The sequence below is a fragment of the Girardinichthys multiradiatus genome, chromosome 3 (assembly GCF_021462225.1).
Source record: "Girardinichthys multiradiatus isolate DD_20200921_A chromosome 3, DD_fGirMul_XY1, whole genome shotgun sequence".
Taxonomy (NCBI): Eukaryota; Metazoa; Chordata; class Actinopteri; order Cyprinodontiformes; family Goodeidae; genus Girardinichthys; species Girardinichthys multiradiatus.
Window position 1 is genome coordinate 27,780,451 of NC_061796.1, and position 17,066 is coordinate 27,797,516.

Below are 17,066 nucleotides of genomic sequence, written 5' to 3' on the forward strand. Positions count from 1 at the left end.
AAATTTAGTCTGATTATGCCCAGAGTGATACATTTCAAATGTTTAATAAATATTTGTAATATATAAATATTTGTAGGAATGCTGTAACAATGTATGTTAATGTAAAGTTTACGGGAAGGAATATATGCACAAGAAAAAGGTTCATAAGCAACAGTCTTGAGAGAATTCCAGAGCAAAGCACATTTGAAAGTTGCCGGTTGATTCACAAGGTGTGTATTGTGGATGGAGTTTGTGCTTCAAGCGCCACCATTTGCATGCGTACCCATGACATGGACTACAATTGTCACATCTCTTGTATTAAGCCATTCCTGGACCAAGACAATGTCAGAGGTGTCTTACCTGGGCTGAGGACAAAAATGGCCTAGAAAGGTTCTCAGTGGTCCACAGTCCCTGTATAAGATCAAAATAAATTACCTGATTAAAGATGCTGTTGTTGGATCACAGTTTTGTGAAGAGGATTTTGAGGTTTGTCTGTTATTCCCTTCATTTATGAAGGATCCTTTTTTGCACAATCATCTCTAGGCTCAAGAACACACCCCAGAACAGACCCAATCTTGTTTATCAGCTTGTTCAGCTTTTTAAAGTCACTGGCACTGATGCTGCTACCCCAGCAGATGACAGAAAAAGATGAGTTTGCATCCTCCACGATGGCTTCCTCAAGAAGTGACGTCAGGGTAGAGTATATCTCTCCACAACCTCCACTTCTTCTCCCATTATGGTAATAGTGTTTAACATATTCATTTTGCCTGAAATCTACAGAAATCTATTTTGTTTTATTCACATACAAGATGAAATGATTATTCTCACACCATGCCACAAAGCGGTTAACGAGCTCTCTGCACTCTGCAGTCTTTTGTCCATCTCACTCAGCAATTGCAGAATTTCAAGTGATGATTGCACTCTCTATTGCACTGAAATGTTTACAGAATCCAAGGCTGACACCATCTGGACCTGCACTCCTATTGCAGTTCAGTTTCTCCAGATGCCTCTAAAACCTGTCCGCAGGAAAAGGGCAAGGCAAATAGGGCTCTAGAAACTCCTGATGTGGTTGTGTACAATCAGGGCTGGCCCAGGGCTGTATGGGGCATCAAGCAGAATTTGATTTGGGGCCCCTTCTTGTTAAGACCATCACCACCACTAACAGCCTTTCAATCCAGATTTGATAGAATCTGGGAGAGGGGGCCAAGTTTAATTAGCTGAACTTAAAAGCAAGCATGGATTATTTGCCGAGATGTATTTAGAACAAATTAAACTCAAAAACAAAGAAAAGATTAAACTCGTAGCATCAGACTTTAACTATGGTAAACAACAATTAAACAGTGAAGATTTTTCTTTGCACTTTTACAGTAAACTTGCCAATTCTTTTACATCTCAAATGTAAATGTTATATTTAAAGATGGTCTGTGTTAAAATTTAAGCGTGTAGCTTAGTTCGTTTTTGCCTCGGGCCGGCTCCGGGGACAATGATGGAGCAGCACCAGGATCAATAATGAAGATGGAAGATGAATGTATGTGCAAATACATACATCAAATAAATCTTCCTAATTATTTGAAACTGTATCCCCAAATTCTTACCGTTGTGACAGATTCATAATTTGTTGTTATTGAAGGTTTTTACAATACCATGGCGCGACCTGTCTTTGTGAATTTTATCCCACATCCTCGGGAGACTTTATCTCCCACGCCGCCCATTCCACACAGCTCCTCCCCACGACTCCAGCTCCATCTGCTCACAGCAGCTTCCCTCTTCATGCCATCACTTCACTTGGGTGGCTGACTAGACGCATTCGCATCTCACGGTCTGGGAATGGGATCTTTACTGAGTTCAAAGAAAAACTTCCAATTCTTTCGAGTTTACGCTCTGCAGAAGCTGCTCTTCAAACTGCAGGGATAGTTGTCGCTGCAGGTGCAGGGTTTATATCAGCGCACACTGAAAAGAAAACCTCTCCAAGACGCACTAGAGCTTCAGGAAGTATCAGGCGCAAGAAACTATCACGTTATCTGAAATTCCGCTCTGTTCAGTTGGATTCTAGCTGCATATCAAGTCAGGTCAACGTAGAAGTAACGAAATAAGCGTGCGTAAACGTTGGAGCTGTTACGCATGGGTGACGGTTAGTCTGAGGAGGCCCCTAATGCAAGAAAAAGTTGAAGGACACGGATTTTTTGGCGTTTAAAACCTGGGAGAAGTGTTACATTTGCAGTCATGGCAAAATGGTTCCGAGATTTCCCAATCAACCTGAAAAATGGGACTGAGAGGGTCCGCTCGGCCTCTGAGTCTGGTTCACAAACTAGACCCAAACCCACATTTTCACGGGACAGTTTGAAAGGAAATCAACGTAAAGATGGTGGTGTGGGGAGCCTGTTGGCTGGGAGAAACAGGAAAAACTCTGCCACCGAGCTTGGACGCAACAACGCTGGTTATGGGGGGACTGTCTGGGACAGCCTTACCACTGGGAAAGGTCGAAAAAACTCCAAGACCGAGACTGGGGGATCAGATGAAAACCGCCAGGTGAGAAGCTCCAGTCTGGCGCAGGCGTACATCAGCAGGATGATCAAGGTGGACAAGCAGGACAAGAACCCCAAACTTGACGGGATAAGTGAACAGAAGCTTTCCGAGAACGAGAAGGCAAAGTCGGACATAAAAACTACGGTGAGTCACCCGACTAAAAACCGAATCAAATTGCACCTAGTGGGGTTTTGTTTTAAATTCTTATCGTCTTTGCTATGAAATAAAACTAAAACACAATTTTATCTTTTTTTAATCTTCTGGTCAATTTAAAAAACAGAACTAAAACTGTGAGAAAAATGTTGCAAAAAAATCTTATCGTCTTTGATTTTGAATAAAACCAAAAAGGATCAAACGTATTATTTGTTTAATTATTATTGTTTCCTTTTATCTGTATTTACAAATTAAACAAAGCAGACAAACCGCAATAAATGTTTTTTTATGATTTTAATTGTTTTTTAAAAACAAATACATACTAAATGTAACCAAATGTATATGGTCTTTTAAAAAAATTTCTAATCAATTTACTCGTACTCGTCGTCTTCCGCTTATCCGGGACTGGGTCGCGGGGGCAGCAGACTCAGTAGAGACGCCCAGACGTCCCTCTCCCCAGACACCTCCTCCAAGGCGTTCCCAGGCCAGCCGAGAGACATAGTCCCTCCAGCGTGTCCCCTGGGCCGTCCCCTGGGCCTCCCCCCGGTGGGATGTGCCTGGAACACCTCCCGGGGAAGGCGTCCACCTCAACTGACTCCTCTCGATGTGGAGGAGCAGCAGCTCTACTCCGAGCCCCTCCCGGAGGAAGCTCATTTCAGCCGCTTGTATCCGGGATCTCGTTCTTTCGGTCATGACCCAAAGTTCATGGCCATAGGTGAGGGTAGGAACGTAGACCGACTGGTAAATCGAGAGCTTCGCTTTTCGGCTCAGCTCTCTCTTCACCAAAACGGACCGGCACAGCGCCCCCATTACTGTGGCAGCCGCACCGATCCGTCTGTCGATCTCCTGCTCCATTCTTCCCTCACTCGTGAACAAGACCCCGAGATACTTAAACTCCTCCACTTGAGGCAGGAACTCCCCTCCAACCTGAAGAGGACAAGCCACCCTTTTCCGGTCGAGAACCATGGCCTCGTACTTGGAGGAGCTGATCTTCATCCCAGCCGCTTCACACTCGGCTGAGAACCGCCCCAGTGCATGCTGTAGGTCTTGGCTAGATGGGGCCAGCAGGACCACGTCATCCGCAAAAAGAAGAGACGAAATCCACTGGTCCCCAAACCAGACCCCCTCCGGCCCTTGGCTGCGCCTAGAAATCCTGTCCATAAAAGTTATGAACAGGACCGGTGACAAAGGGCAGCCCTGCCGGAGTCCAACATGTACCGGGAACAGGTCCAACTTAGTGCCGGCAATGCGAACCAAACTCCTGCTCCGCTTGTACAGAGACCGGATGGCCCCTAGTAAAGAGCCACCAATTCCATACTCCTGGAGCACCCCCCACAGGGCATCACGAGGGACACAGTCAAATGCTTTCTCCAGCTCCACAAAACACATGTGGACCGGTTGGGCAAACTCCCATGAACCCTCGAGTACCCTGTAGAGGGTATAGAGCTGGTCCAGTGTCCCACGGCCGGGACGAAAACCACACTGCTCCTCCTGAAGCTGGGGTTCGACTATCGGCCGGACTCTCCTCTTCAATACCCTGGCGTAGGCCTTGCCAGGGAGTGTGAGGAGTGTGATCCCCCTGTAGTTGGAACACACCCTCCGGTCACCCTTCTTATGTAGGGGGACCACCACCCCAGTCCGCCAATCCAAAGGCACTGTCCCCGTCCGCCACGCAATGTTGAAGAGGCGTGTCAACCATGACAGCCCCACAACATCCAAAGACTTGAGGTACTCAGGGCGGATCTCATCCAACCCCAAAGCCTTGCCACCGCGGAGCTTTTTAACCACCTCGGTGACTTCAGCCTGGGTGATGAAAGAGTCCAACCCCAAGTCCCCTGCCTCTATTTCCACCAGGGAATGCGTGATGGCAGGATTGAGGAGATCCTCGAAGTACTCCTTCCACGGGCCGATAATGTCCCCAGTCGAGGTCAGCAGCTCCCCACCCCCACTGTAAACAGTGTTGGCTGCTGCTTCCCCCTCCTGAGGCGCCGGACGGTTTGCCAGAATCGCTTTGGGGCCAACTGGTAGTCCTTCTCCATGGCCTCACCGAACTCCTCCCAGGTCCGGCTTTTTGCCTCTGCCACCGCCCGGGCCGCGGCACGCTTGGCCCCACGGTACCCGTCAGTCGCCTCAGGAGTCCCACAAGCCAACCACAGCCTATAGGACTCCTTCTTCAACTTGACAGCGTCCCTTACTGCTGGCGTCCACCACCGGGTTCGGGGATTGCCGCCGCAACAGGCACCGCAGACCTTACGGCCGCAGCTACGGGCAGCAGCATCGACAATAGATGTGGAGAACATGGTCCATTCGGACTCTATGTCTCCAACATCCCTTGGAATCTGGTCAAAGCTCTCCCGGAGGTGAGAGTTGAATACATCCCTGGCCAAGGGGTCCGCCAGACGCTCCCAGCAGACCCTCACTATGCGCTTGGGCCTGCCAAGTCTGTCCGGCTTTCTCCTCCTCCAGCGGATCCAACTCACCACCAGGTGGTGATCAGTGGACAGCTCAGCCCCTCTCTTCACCCGAGTGTCCAAAACATGCGGCCGAAGGTCTGATGATACGACAACAAAGTCGATCATTGACCTCCTGCCTAGGGTATCCTGGTGCCAAGTGCACTGATGGACACCCTTATGTTTGAACATGGTGTTCATTATGGACAATCCGTGACTAGCACAGAAGTCCAATAACAAAACACCGCTTGGATTCAGATCGGGGAGGCCATTCCTCCCAATCACGCCTCTCCAGATGTCACTGTCGTTTCCCACGTGGGCGTTGAAGTCCCCCAGCAGAATAATGGAGTCCCCAGGAGGGGCACTATCCAGCACCCCAGACAGGGATGCCAAGAAGGCCGGGTACTCCGCACTACCACTCGGTCCGTAGGCGAAATGATAGTCAGAGACTTCTCCCCAACCCGAAGGCACAGGGATGCGACCCTCGCATCCACTGGGGTAAACCCCAACACGAGATGGCTGAGCTGGGGGGCAACAAGCAAACCCACCCCAGCCCGCCGCCTCTCCCCACAGGCCACTCCAGAGTAGAAGAGAGTCCAGCCCCTCTCGAGGAGATGGGTTCCAGAGCCCACGCTGTGCGTGGAGGCGAGCCCGACTATTTCTAGTCGATATCTCTCGACCTCCCGCACCAGCTCAGGCTCCTTCCCCCCCAACGAGGTAACATTCCACTTCCCTAGAGCCAGCCTAAGCATCCGGTCTCCACCTTCGTCTGCCGCCCAATCCTCTTTGCACCGGTCCCTCACGGTTGCCCCTGCAGGTGGTGGGCCCACTGGGGGATGGTCTCGCGTCTCTCGTTCGGGCTTGGCCCGGTCGGGTCCCGCGAGGAGCAACCCGACCACCAGGCGCTCTCCGACGAGTCCCGACCCCAGGCCTGGCTCCAGGGTGGGACCAGGCGACGTCATGTGCCTCGATTCTGTAGTCGTCATGAGGGATTCTCGAACCGCTCTTCGTCTGACCTGTCACCTAGAGCCTGTTTGCCATGGGAGACCTTACCAGGGGCATTTAAGCCCCAGACAACATAGCCTCTAGGAACATTCGAGCACTCAAACCCCTCCACCACGTTAAGGTGGCGGTTCAAGGAGGGGCTAATCAATTTAATAAAAAAAAAACAACACAACACATAAAAGGCACCAGGTGGGATTGATTAAATTATTATTATTTATTATGGTCTTCATTTTACAATGAAACCAAGCACAAAAAGTCAGATTATCTTTTTTACATTTCTTTTTATTTATTACTGTCTTCACCTCAAACTAACAGAATCACACAAGAGAAAAGCACATCACTGCATGCAGACTGAAAACTATCATTGCAACAAGGAAAAGCTTTATGAGTGCTTTTCTTTGTGTTGTCGCTCTGCACTTCAGCTCATATACAGTTTCCATCCCTCTCAAAGGAACACAATGCAGTTTCACTACATTGTGTCACATCAAAAACCATGCACTGACCTCTTTGCACAAACATATTCGCTTGTCCACCTATTACTTGTCACTCAGTCATGGACACCACACACACACATACACACACACATATACTTGCACTCCAGGGTCTTTGATCAATGTGTTCTCTTTAAAGCTTCATCAGAAAAAATAGTAGGCCTTCATTATTGGTCTTCCTTTTCACAGTTGATAATTCTGGAGGATTATGCAGATCCTTTCGATGCGGAAAAAACAAAAGAGCAGCGAGAGGCAGAGAGAGCAGGGGTGAATGATGGCTACATGGAGCCATATGATGCCCAGGTCATCATCACAGGTGAGTTCAAGTTTAGACATCAAATAAAGCATTTATATTTATCTCAGATTCAAAGGTGGCATGACCCTGACCCTGACTGAACAAATCCAAAACCTGTTGATCAACAGAATTTGGAAAACTGATTTAATACAATAAATAAAGACTCGCTCATATGAAAACATTACATTGCTTGCATGTTCCGCTGTTCACTCTGTCTCACTGTCTTTCTAAATAATGATTTTAAAGGGACCTGGAGCCAAACTATACCCTCTGTCTGTGCAAAGACTTCCCTCCTGACTGACGGTTGCTATAGTAACAGTGTTGTGCATGGACAATGGGTGCAGCTTCCTCTTCCAGCTTCCTGTCTCCTGCCTCTGTTTCCTTTGCCCCATTCTCTTGATAGAGCATTGGCTCTAAATGTGCCCCTGCACTCCAGCTACCCTGCACACACACAAACACACAGAAGCAGACACATCCAACACTTTATGGTCCCCTGCGTGTGTGACAACAATCCAAAGAGCCCCCCGCTCCACCATCGTTCCCCTGCACATCCCACCACAACTCCTCTTCTGGTCCTGGGCCTACCCAATCACTTCCCAGCAGTCAGGAAGTGGCCTGGTCAACCAGCCAATCAGCAACTTCACTGACCTTTTCTTCCTGTAACTCCATTGTTTGGTCACACAATAGTGCAGACACACAGGCTACCTGTCAGGCTGAGAGGAAACACAACAAGTAAAATTCCCCAAGCAAAATGCATGCAGAGCAGTGCCCAATTAATACACTATAGTGAAAGAAAGGAGTCAATTTTCTTCAGCTGAATACCAAAAGAATCATATTCCTCTGCTAATTTAATTGAATGTGGCAAGATAGTCCTAAATAAATTTATTTTGTATAAGGCGTACACTTTTACTTATTTAATGTGACTTACAACAATACAGTGGTGTGAAAAAGTTCTCATACACTTACCATATGCATACGATATCATATTAATTTGGGGTCTTTCATAATGCTTCGGAACTTCACTGTATTTGGGTTGGAATTTCCAAAACAAGTATTAGTTGATCAAATTTGAATTTTGGGGGTTTTTGACTAGTCATCATGTCCTTTAAACTATACACAAAGGCTCAAATATATAAATGCACCTTCACTGATACTTGAACAGATGTGCCTCACCTAACCACACTTTGACCACATGCTTATTGTATGCTACAAGAAGCAATCCAAACAACGTTTGGTTGGATGTTTGATTAAAACTCTGGTCAAGACTTGTAGAGTTTATTCAGATTTTTGGTTTATTGGTTCAGAGCTGGCTTTTAAGCATAAAGGTCTACAGATTTTTAATAGAGTTGAGGTCAGGGCATTGGGAAGGCCATTCCAAAACCAGTTTCCAATGGGATCTTTGTTTGTTTGGGGCATCCAATTCTGTCCACCTTAACAAAAAGGAAATTGGTTAAAATCTTTAAAAAAAAAGAGGTACAACCAAGCTTCAAACCTACCATAAACTGCAAACTACCATGAACTGAAACCCCGGTGCCAATGTCCGCAGAGATGGGATTTAAGTACCTTCTACAAAATTAACAGTTTTAGGCCAAATTGAAATTTGCAGCTCCCCACCTAGACAAACCAAATGGAAAGCTTTTATGGTCAAACAAGGCAACCATTGAGCTATTTGGCTATAATGAAGAGAAATGTCTGGTGAAGAATGTGAGTCTTTTAAACTTACAACACCAGACTCCAGTTTCAACAGTCAGAAGGAGATTTAAATTTCTCTGCTTGAGCATTGTGTTGGTATTAAAGGTGCAGCCTTTGAGTGGTTTCACTCTTACTGGACTGACAGAAGTTTCTGTGTCATAAATGAGTTTTTGTCGCCTACAGTGTCTGTTGCCTGAGGGGTGCCTCAGCGGTCTATACTTTTCCTTCTGTATCTCCTGCCCTTGGGTTCCTTTTTGATGAAATCTGGAATTTCTTTTCATTGCTTTGCAGATGATTGTCAAGTCTACATTCCTTTGATAAAAACATGATGTTCCTTCTGTTTATTCTTTGTTGGAATGTCTAAATGAAATCAAAGCTTGGATGGCCCTGAATTTTATTGAGCTTCAATGATGAAGAGACTGAGGTCATATTATTCCGCCCAGCTGGACTTTCTGACACTTCTTGGCTCTTTGACTCCATATTTGAAATCCACTGCCTCCAATTGGGGTGAAATTATATGCCGACCTTGGATTTGACACACAAGTCAGCTCTGTAGTAAAAACAGCTGCGACAAATTACTAAAATTAAGACCATTTTGTCCAGGTAAGATTTTGAAAAGTTGAAGTATTTATTATCTCACGCCTTGATTACTGTAACGTGTTGTATGCTGGGGTCAGACAGGTTTCCCTCTCGCCTTCAATTTATCCAAAATGCAACTGCTTGTCTTCTAACCCGATCACACAAATGGGAACACATCACTTCTGTGCTGGCTACTCTTCCCTGGCTCCCTGTGTGCTACAGAATAGATTTTAAAATTCTTTTTATTGATTTTTAAATGTCTTAATGACGTTCAAAGACTCTAAGGTCAGCTGACCAGCTGCTGTTGTCCGTTCCAAAGACGAGGTTAAAGCTTAGAGGTGATCAGCCTTTTGTAGTTGCGGCCCCTAAGTTATGGAACTGTCTCCCTCTACATGTAAGGCAGTCTCCGTCACTGACTATTTTTACCTATTCTCTTACTGTACAGCACTTCAATAACTTGTTGTTTTTAAATGTGCTTTATAAATACATTACATTGGATTGGATGAACGCTGTTGTAGCTGTCAAATATGGTAGTGATAACTTCAGCTACCACCTTGTCTTAAAGCTGCAAAGTGTGAAAACAAGATGTAGTTTGCTAAGGGATACCTGGTTAGTAGAGAATAGAGATGCATTTATATTTGAGCCTATATGTATTATTTTTGACTATGTTTGGAGAGAGTAGTATCTATCTAACTATCAAGTTGCTATAACCATTTATCCCAGGAGGGTTGCAGGGAGGCTGATCTCCAGTCTGAAAATACCATAGACAAGTCGGCAGTCTGTCACAAAGCAGGATTAGAGAAAATCAGTAATTCATTCAGAGTTGTGTGCCCAATACCCATTTCTAAAATTCTCTGATGTTGTATGCACAGTATACAACAGATGTCATAAAAATGTGTACACCTTTCACATCTTCAGTGTTGTCCCATAAAAAAGATTTTAAATATTTACAAACATGTAAGGGGTGTACCCACTTTTGTGGGATACTGTAGAATGATCATTCCACCCTGCAAAAAGACAGCTTTAAACTCTTCCTGAAATAGCCAGAATTAACATGACATTCAAACCCATAGACAGCAGGCAAATTGCATTAAAATATATTCACATTTGTATAATTCAGCAACTTCAACAATGAGTTTGCAAATAACCTTTTATCTCAGTGTTGTTGTTAACTTTATGTCTCTGTTCTGTGGCAGATGTTCGTCGGCGGGGCTCCAAAGACCTTCTGAAAGTGTGCGTCCTGTTGGACCGAGGTCAGCAAGAGGGGAAGGGGGAAGACGGAACGTCTTCTCCCCCTAACATCTACGACACACCCTACGAAGGTGGACTGGAGGGCGACAGTGAGGGTGTGTGGATCCCTGTCACACGACCGGAGTCTGATGCTCGTCCGGCCGGAGAGTATGAACTGCCTTGGGAGTGGAGAAAGGAGGACATTGTCAGAGCATTGTCAGGTAGAGAAAGGAGGCAAGGGATCACAGGAAGGGTGGAGGACCAGGGTGTGGAGGAAGAAAGCCATTTATATAGCAGTTGTATACAACAGCTTTGTGTTTGCTTTAGAGAGGAAACAAAGCTATGTTTCTGAATGGATGTTCAGGGAAATGTTTACTTTAGTATCCCTGGCATGCTTTGATAGTACGTATTATGAAATGTTGATATTATCTATCCTGCTCCGTTTCAGCTCAGTTTGAGGGGGTGGATTGTTCTTCCAGTATAGAGAATACTCCGACCTCCGGCCGTCAGCAGCAGCCGCAGCAGCAGACTCTGAGGGCAAGGAACTGGAGCCACAAGGCTCTTGTCTCAACGTCTGCATCAACTTCCTCCTCCACGTCCTTTCCATCTTCTCCTATTCTTAAACTGTCTCCTCTGACCTCACCATCTCCTTCTTACCCCACGCTCAAGCTCTCACCCCTCTCACCCTCGTCCAGTCCGACTAAGATGTCCCCTCCATCCCCTACTTCCCCCAGTTTCCCACTGGATGGGGAGATGGCCAAAATGGACTGCAGCCTGCCCCTGGAGAAGCAGAGGTAAGTAGGGTAAAACAAACTTCCTCCATGTTCTTGCTGTACTCTTGTCACAGCTTTGTCTATTGTTATAAAACATTGCATTGTTTTTTCAGAGCTGTCACTTTACACCTGTAAGTAAATATGACATGTATTATTAAACAGGACTCTTCACATTCTTAGGCCCTCCTGGAGACAAAATGTTAAAAAAAAGAAACATTTTTATTTACCATTCCTCTTTGCAAAATTCTTGTGTCCTCTTCTGCACACTCAGCCCCTCCACTTAACCCACAGGTTTTTACAAGATTTAAGTCTGAGGATAGAGATGGCCGAGGAAGAAGGGAAATTCTGTGTTAATGTAGACATATGATTTGGATCATCATGCTAAAGACCTGGTTCAGACCAAAGTTCAGCTTTCTGGGTGTGGCCACTAGATTCTTATTTAAAATGTTCTACTATTTCAAGCAATTTAAGATTTGTGCAGTCTAACAAAACTTTCAGCACCCTTCAAGGAGGAACTGGCCCACAGCATTACAGGTCCTCCACCATATTTAACATAACAGATACTTTTGAAAATGTGATACTTTTTCTCATTTTCAACCTTATGCCACAACCACCTGAAGTGGTTTTTTTTTGCCAGAAAGCCTCAGTTTGCTTTCAAAAACCGTTTATTTACGTATTTGACTATGCTTTTATTCGACATGCCTCCCAAACAAGCAGTTGTCTTGTAGATGATGCCTAATTTTTTTTGGATACTTAGTGACCTCTAGATGCCACTGTTTCCTGCAGCTCTGTAACTGTGAGTTTTGGACACTTTATTTCCACTTCCCCAACCATCCTTCTGACTGTTCTTGGTGGCAAGATGTAAATCATCACTCTTCTGAAAACATAAAATGATGATTTATTTTCAGTTCAGCTCAAATGCCTATTCAAAATCTTGTGTTATTTCAAACTGTTCATGATCCCATACACTCTAACAAGGTTTCCAGGGCCTCAAAAGAGAGACAGGCTCAGGACATCACGCATCGTTCACCATACTTAACAGTGGAAATGAGATACTTTTCCACATATTCATCTTCAGTTTTACACCAGATCCACCTGGAGTGTTTCTTGCCAAAACGTTCAGTCTTAGTCCCGTTTTACCAAAGTACCCAGTTCTGGTTAAAGCTCTGCCTGTCCAGATGTCTGATGGCTGGACAGAAAAAGTTTTTTCCATGGCACATAAATAACACCTCATCGTCATGGATACTTGGAGACCACAAGATGCCACTCTTTGCTCCTGTTCTCCAACAGTGAACTTTCTAGTCTTTTTGACTTTCCTTACAATGCTGCACCAAATATATGGTAGCAAGATAAACTTGGATAACTTCACAGCCTTGTTTGTCACAATTCCAGTTGCTTTGAATATTTTAATTATTGCTCTGACTGTAGGACTGGGCAAGTTTAAACAAATTATTATTTTCTTGTAGCATATCATGACTTCTAAAATGAACATATTGTTACTTATTACATTTTAATAAAGCAAATTTCCATTAATATCTAGCAAGGGGAGTAATGAGGTCAAATGTAGTAGAGTGAGAGTAAAAGGGCCAAATCTCTGTTACCTTGTAGAAAGCTGTTTGTGATTTGAGCTGTTTGTTACCAGAAGCAGAATTCTGCCTCATGAAAGGGAATTAAATGTAAATAAAGGATTCAGGGTGCAGCCTTGCAGGCAGAAAAGTGGTATTTTACTTGCAAGCCTGACAAACTGTCCTTATACGGTTAAACATGATCTTCCTTTACATGTGGGACCTATGTAGAACATGCTTAGAGCCTGTTTGCATTATTTTTCTAATGCTAAGTTTGAATATCTTTAGTGTTTCGCCTCCTGGTGTCAAAGCTGCACACAGACTGTTTATATATGTCGTTGGCCTGCAGCTGTTGTCAGCAACACTTTGTATTTGAACACACTGAAAAGCCACTTACATTGTCACAATCACTTTACAATTTCAGCTTTACATTTATCATTGTCGCCATTTTCTGTCATAGAGTATACCCATAAATCCATTTCACAGTTATTTATAGTTGACTTTTTTTCCTTCCTTTTCCCCTGTTCTCTGTGTCTTTTATTGCGTTCACATATCATTAACTTAACCGATGACTTGACTCCATATGTCACTGTGCTATATGGTAGTGATCTACTGTCTCTCTGCATCTCGCCCCCTCCTTTTTCACCCCCTTCCCCCACATCTTCAAGCTGGTACCACGGGAGTGTGAGCCGGCAGCAGGCTGAGGCTCAGCTGCAGCGCTGCAGGGAGGCCAGCTTCTTAGTGAGAGACAGCGAATCGGGAACCAGCAAATACTCCATTGCTCTGAAGTGAGTATATACATATATGTGAGTGCACTGCATGCGAAACCTTCAGTATCTCAATTATTATGTATAGTAATTTGAATCACTTTTATTCTTTTTAAAACAGTACGATACCATTTAGGCATTTGTGACTAACTTCAGATCTGTGGGGTTTGTAAAGCTCAGAATTTCTGATACTAATTTTAGCTGATTATGATTTGTCTTTAAAAGCAAGAATATAAGAAGATGAACAGTCTCCAAAATATTGTTTTCTAGTTTTCTTGCTGCTAGCGATCATTAAAATTAGTTTTAGGAGAAAGACATGTGACGTGAAAGATAGGGGTTGACTGTTAAAAAAAAAGACATTTTTAAAGAATTTACGTTTTAAACTGTCTTTAGCATTTAGTAATATCAAATACATTTACATCACAACTAGCATTAATCAAAAAGCAGTCTTTGCATGAATAGGCTAGAAAATACAGTTTCGTGCCTTAACTTGAAGATTTCCAATAGTTGCTAACATTTCCAAGGTTTGTAACCTCAAAGGGATACAATAGAGCAACATTGTTGTATTCCAACTTAGCCTTCCTGTTATCTGCTGAATGTCTTGCTCTCTTTCACTATCACAAAGCCTGAATGAATCATAGACACGTCTCCATGTCAAAGAGTTTCCTTTTAAATAGCTTGTAACATCTCCTTGTTGCCCCGTCTTTATTCTAAAAAGTTACCAGATACTGAAAACAACTAACTTTGTCTGTTTCTCTCAGTAACATCATCTTTACTGAAGAGTGTTTTAGGGTATGGATAAACTACTGTGTTCACTAAATGGAACAAAGCATTTATTTGTTTTTTGTTTTATTAGCTAATGAAGCTAAAAAAATCAGCAGTCCCCAATCGGCCTCTGTGCATCTCTAATAATTTATCCTCAGATTAAGTATAGTGTATGAGCTATTTTTTTTATTTAACTTTTTTATTTTTTTCTGAAGTTAAAAGAAGACCTGTGTGTGTTATTTGAGTAATAGCGTCTAATAGCACTTAGGTCTTCACTGATCGGAAAATAAGTGTTTCAGACCGGCTGGTCACTGGTCAAGGTAAAAAAAAAAACAGACTGATTTTGGTCACCAGCAGATTTCTCTAGCAAATTCTTTTTCAGATTAATTTTAAAATTAGGTCGCCTTTTTAAAGCTTTTTTTCTTATAACTTTTTCCAGAGGTATAACGAACCATAATGTGCAGCGATAATGTGGGAAAGTGTGTGATTTGAGGAATAGTGTGTATTCATGTGCCTCAGTGCACATTTGTTGTGCAGTGCTCATGCACTTGGGGGTCCACATCATTAACTCTATTTAACCATTCACTGAACTCAGGAGATTCACAGCCTCATTAGGGGAGTGATGATGTTTCCAATTTACAGGGTCTGTAGTTTCTGAACATTTGCAATCAAAACTGTCTTTTCTGGAGAGTGTAGTCATAAATATGTATTATTTATAGTTTGTTTTTTTTTCTTTTTGTTTTACTCCATTAGGACCAGTCAAAGTTGTGTTCACATCATTGTGGCCCAGACTAAGAGCTGCAAGGGCTTGGGCTACACGCTGGATCAGAGCAGCTGTGTTTTTTCCAGCATCCCCGACCTGGTCTATCACTACTGCTCTCACAGACTGCCTTTCACCGGAGCACAGCACATGACCCTGCAGCACCCAGTGGCCCGGCAGCACTGAAACAAAAAAAAATAGGAAACGCCTTCAGAGGCCACTGCACATGACTCTCCAGAGACACTATTGCACACACACACACACACACACACACTCCATAAAACCCTTTAATAAATGGGTGCACAAACTGGAGGATATGCTGCTTTACAAGCCATCTTGTGTGTGCCTTTTGGGTTTGTATTGTGTCAATACACCACGTAGTGGCAATGTCAGACACTTAAATTCAGTACATCCTACTGTAGAGCTGGCTTTTACAAAATTGTCAAAAATTGAATCAATGAAACCTGAACAGGAAAGTAGCAAATTTATTTGTACTCCGTGGTGCATCTGACTCATTCTACAGAAAATCGACCATACATCACATCAACTGATGCCCCTAAGGACACACACAAACTTCTACATCAAATTAAATCAAGTAGATAAAGCAGAGACTATACAATTTGTGCAATCCCGTCATGGGTTGCTCTAAAAAGGGTGATAACCTTTTTAATTAGCGTGCCCATATTCAGTTAGGCCCCGTCTACAAGATCAATATCCCTGATTAGAGTATGTACAGGAATCCTGACTTGTGAATGAAACTATTGATCTGCCCAGAAACTCTTTTTCCAGCCTCTTTGTCTGTCAGGAGAAAGAACATTATTGATTAGATGATTAGAGTGAGTGTAACTAAACAGTTTTCATTAAACTGCAGAACATAGTCAGAAAAACCGTTTTGTCATGTGTAACTCTGCAAATATACTTCTAACATAAAGTCTGTGCAGTTTAGTTTAAAAAGGAAGCTGTTAATATGGAGGCTCTGTGGTTGAAAATACATTAGACAAAGCACAGGAAAAGAGTGAAAGAAAAGTGCATAATTTCTCAGAAAACATGATTGCAGTCTCATAGCAAGCACATCTAAGGACAAGAAGTTGGCTACAACAAAACGGTAAACATTTTTAACACTTTATGATCATGTGCTGTTTTTTCTATCGAAGATGTCATGTTAGGGAAATTCTATAATGTATTGTCTAGTTTTCTCTTTTTTTTTCTTCTCATTTTAAAATTGTCCTTTTGTGTTGCTGTGTTTTGTCTAATGTATTTTCTGCATCTCAGAGCCTCTGTACTTTATACTGGACTGTATTTTATGACTTGACCCTGTAAAAGGTTGTTGGATAATGCCTTTTTACATGAACGTCATGATGATGTGGACTGTACGTTATTGTTGTAAAACTGTTACTCGGCAAATAAAGTACAGTTTATTTTACCTATTAAAATAAGGTGTCACAAATAAACTTGTCAGTAACAAAATTCCAAGTGACTTTTGAAGTGGCCTTCCAGGGTCCAGAGTTGGATATTATTGAGAATCTGTGGAGAAAGCTGAAGATTAAGATGTCTGCAAGAAGATCTGTTCTTCATCCTCTGGACCTCTTGGAGTTTAGGTCCTTCAGTGTTGTTAGCATGTGACCTACTATGGAAAACTGAGACCTCAGTGGCTGCTGCCACAAGGTACTACTGCTGTTTTTTTGCAGTCAATCTGTGAGAGTCTAAGAACTGCTTCCTCAGGAATCTGGTGGCAACTATTGATAACTTCCTCTTTCTGCCACATCCAGGTGATGCAAACTGCAAACTTGGCTTCAAGCCTGAGCTATCGTTGCAAGATAATGAACTTTTTTTACAATTATCTTGATTTAGACGTACTTCTAAGATGCAATGAAATGTCCATGTCGTCAGTCCAGGTATTTGAGCTGTTCTGTCTCAATCTGATGAAACTAACGAAACCCTTGATTGGACACAACAGGGGTACCTGAGACCACACTGGATTTACAATTATGTGCTTTACGTAAATCTCTCTATAGTGGAGTTGAATAATTTTGAGA

At 43.4% G+C, this 17,066-nt stretch overlaps 1 protein-coding gene across 1 annotated transcript; it reads left to right on the forward strand.

Moving 5' to 3' along the window:
* The first annotated feature begins 1,748 nt into the window (after nucleotides 1-1,748).
* she (Src homology 2 domain containing E) lies at nucleotides 1,749-16,497 on the forward strand. The gene is made up of 6 exons (XM_047361970.1): nucleotides 1,749-2,649; nucleotides 6,794-6,920; nucleotides 10,367-10,621; nucleotides 10,849-11,194; nucleotides 13,407-13,526; nucleotides 15,024-16,497. Exons 1-6 carry the CDS (start codon nucleotides 2,203-2,205, stop codon nucleotides 15,214-15,216), a joined length of 1,488 nt encoding a protein of 495 aa, XP_047217926.1. The 5' UTR covers nucleotides 1,749-2,202; the 3' UTR covers nucleotides 15,217-16,497.
* The last annotated feature ends 569 nt before the right edge of the window (nucleotides 16,498-17,066 follow it).

Excerpts from the sequence above, each read along its gene's own strand:
- she (XM_047361970.1), top strand. The coding sequence starts at position 2,203 with ATGGCAAAATGGTTCCGAGATTTCCCAATCAACCTGAAAAATGGGACT. Across the intron at positions 10,622-10,848 it reads CATTGTCAGAGCATTGTCAG|CTCAGTTTGAGGGGGTGGAT; the intron begins GTAGAGAAAGGA and ends GCTCCGTTTCAG. Across the intron at positions 11,195-13,406 it reads CTGCCCCTGGAGAAGCAGAG|CTGGTACCACGGGAGTGTGA; the intron begins GTAAGTAGGGTA and ends CACATCTTCAAG.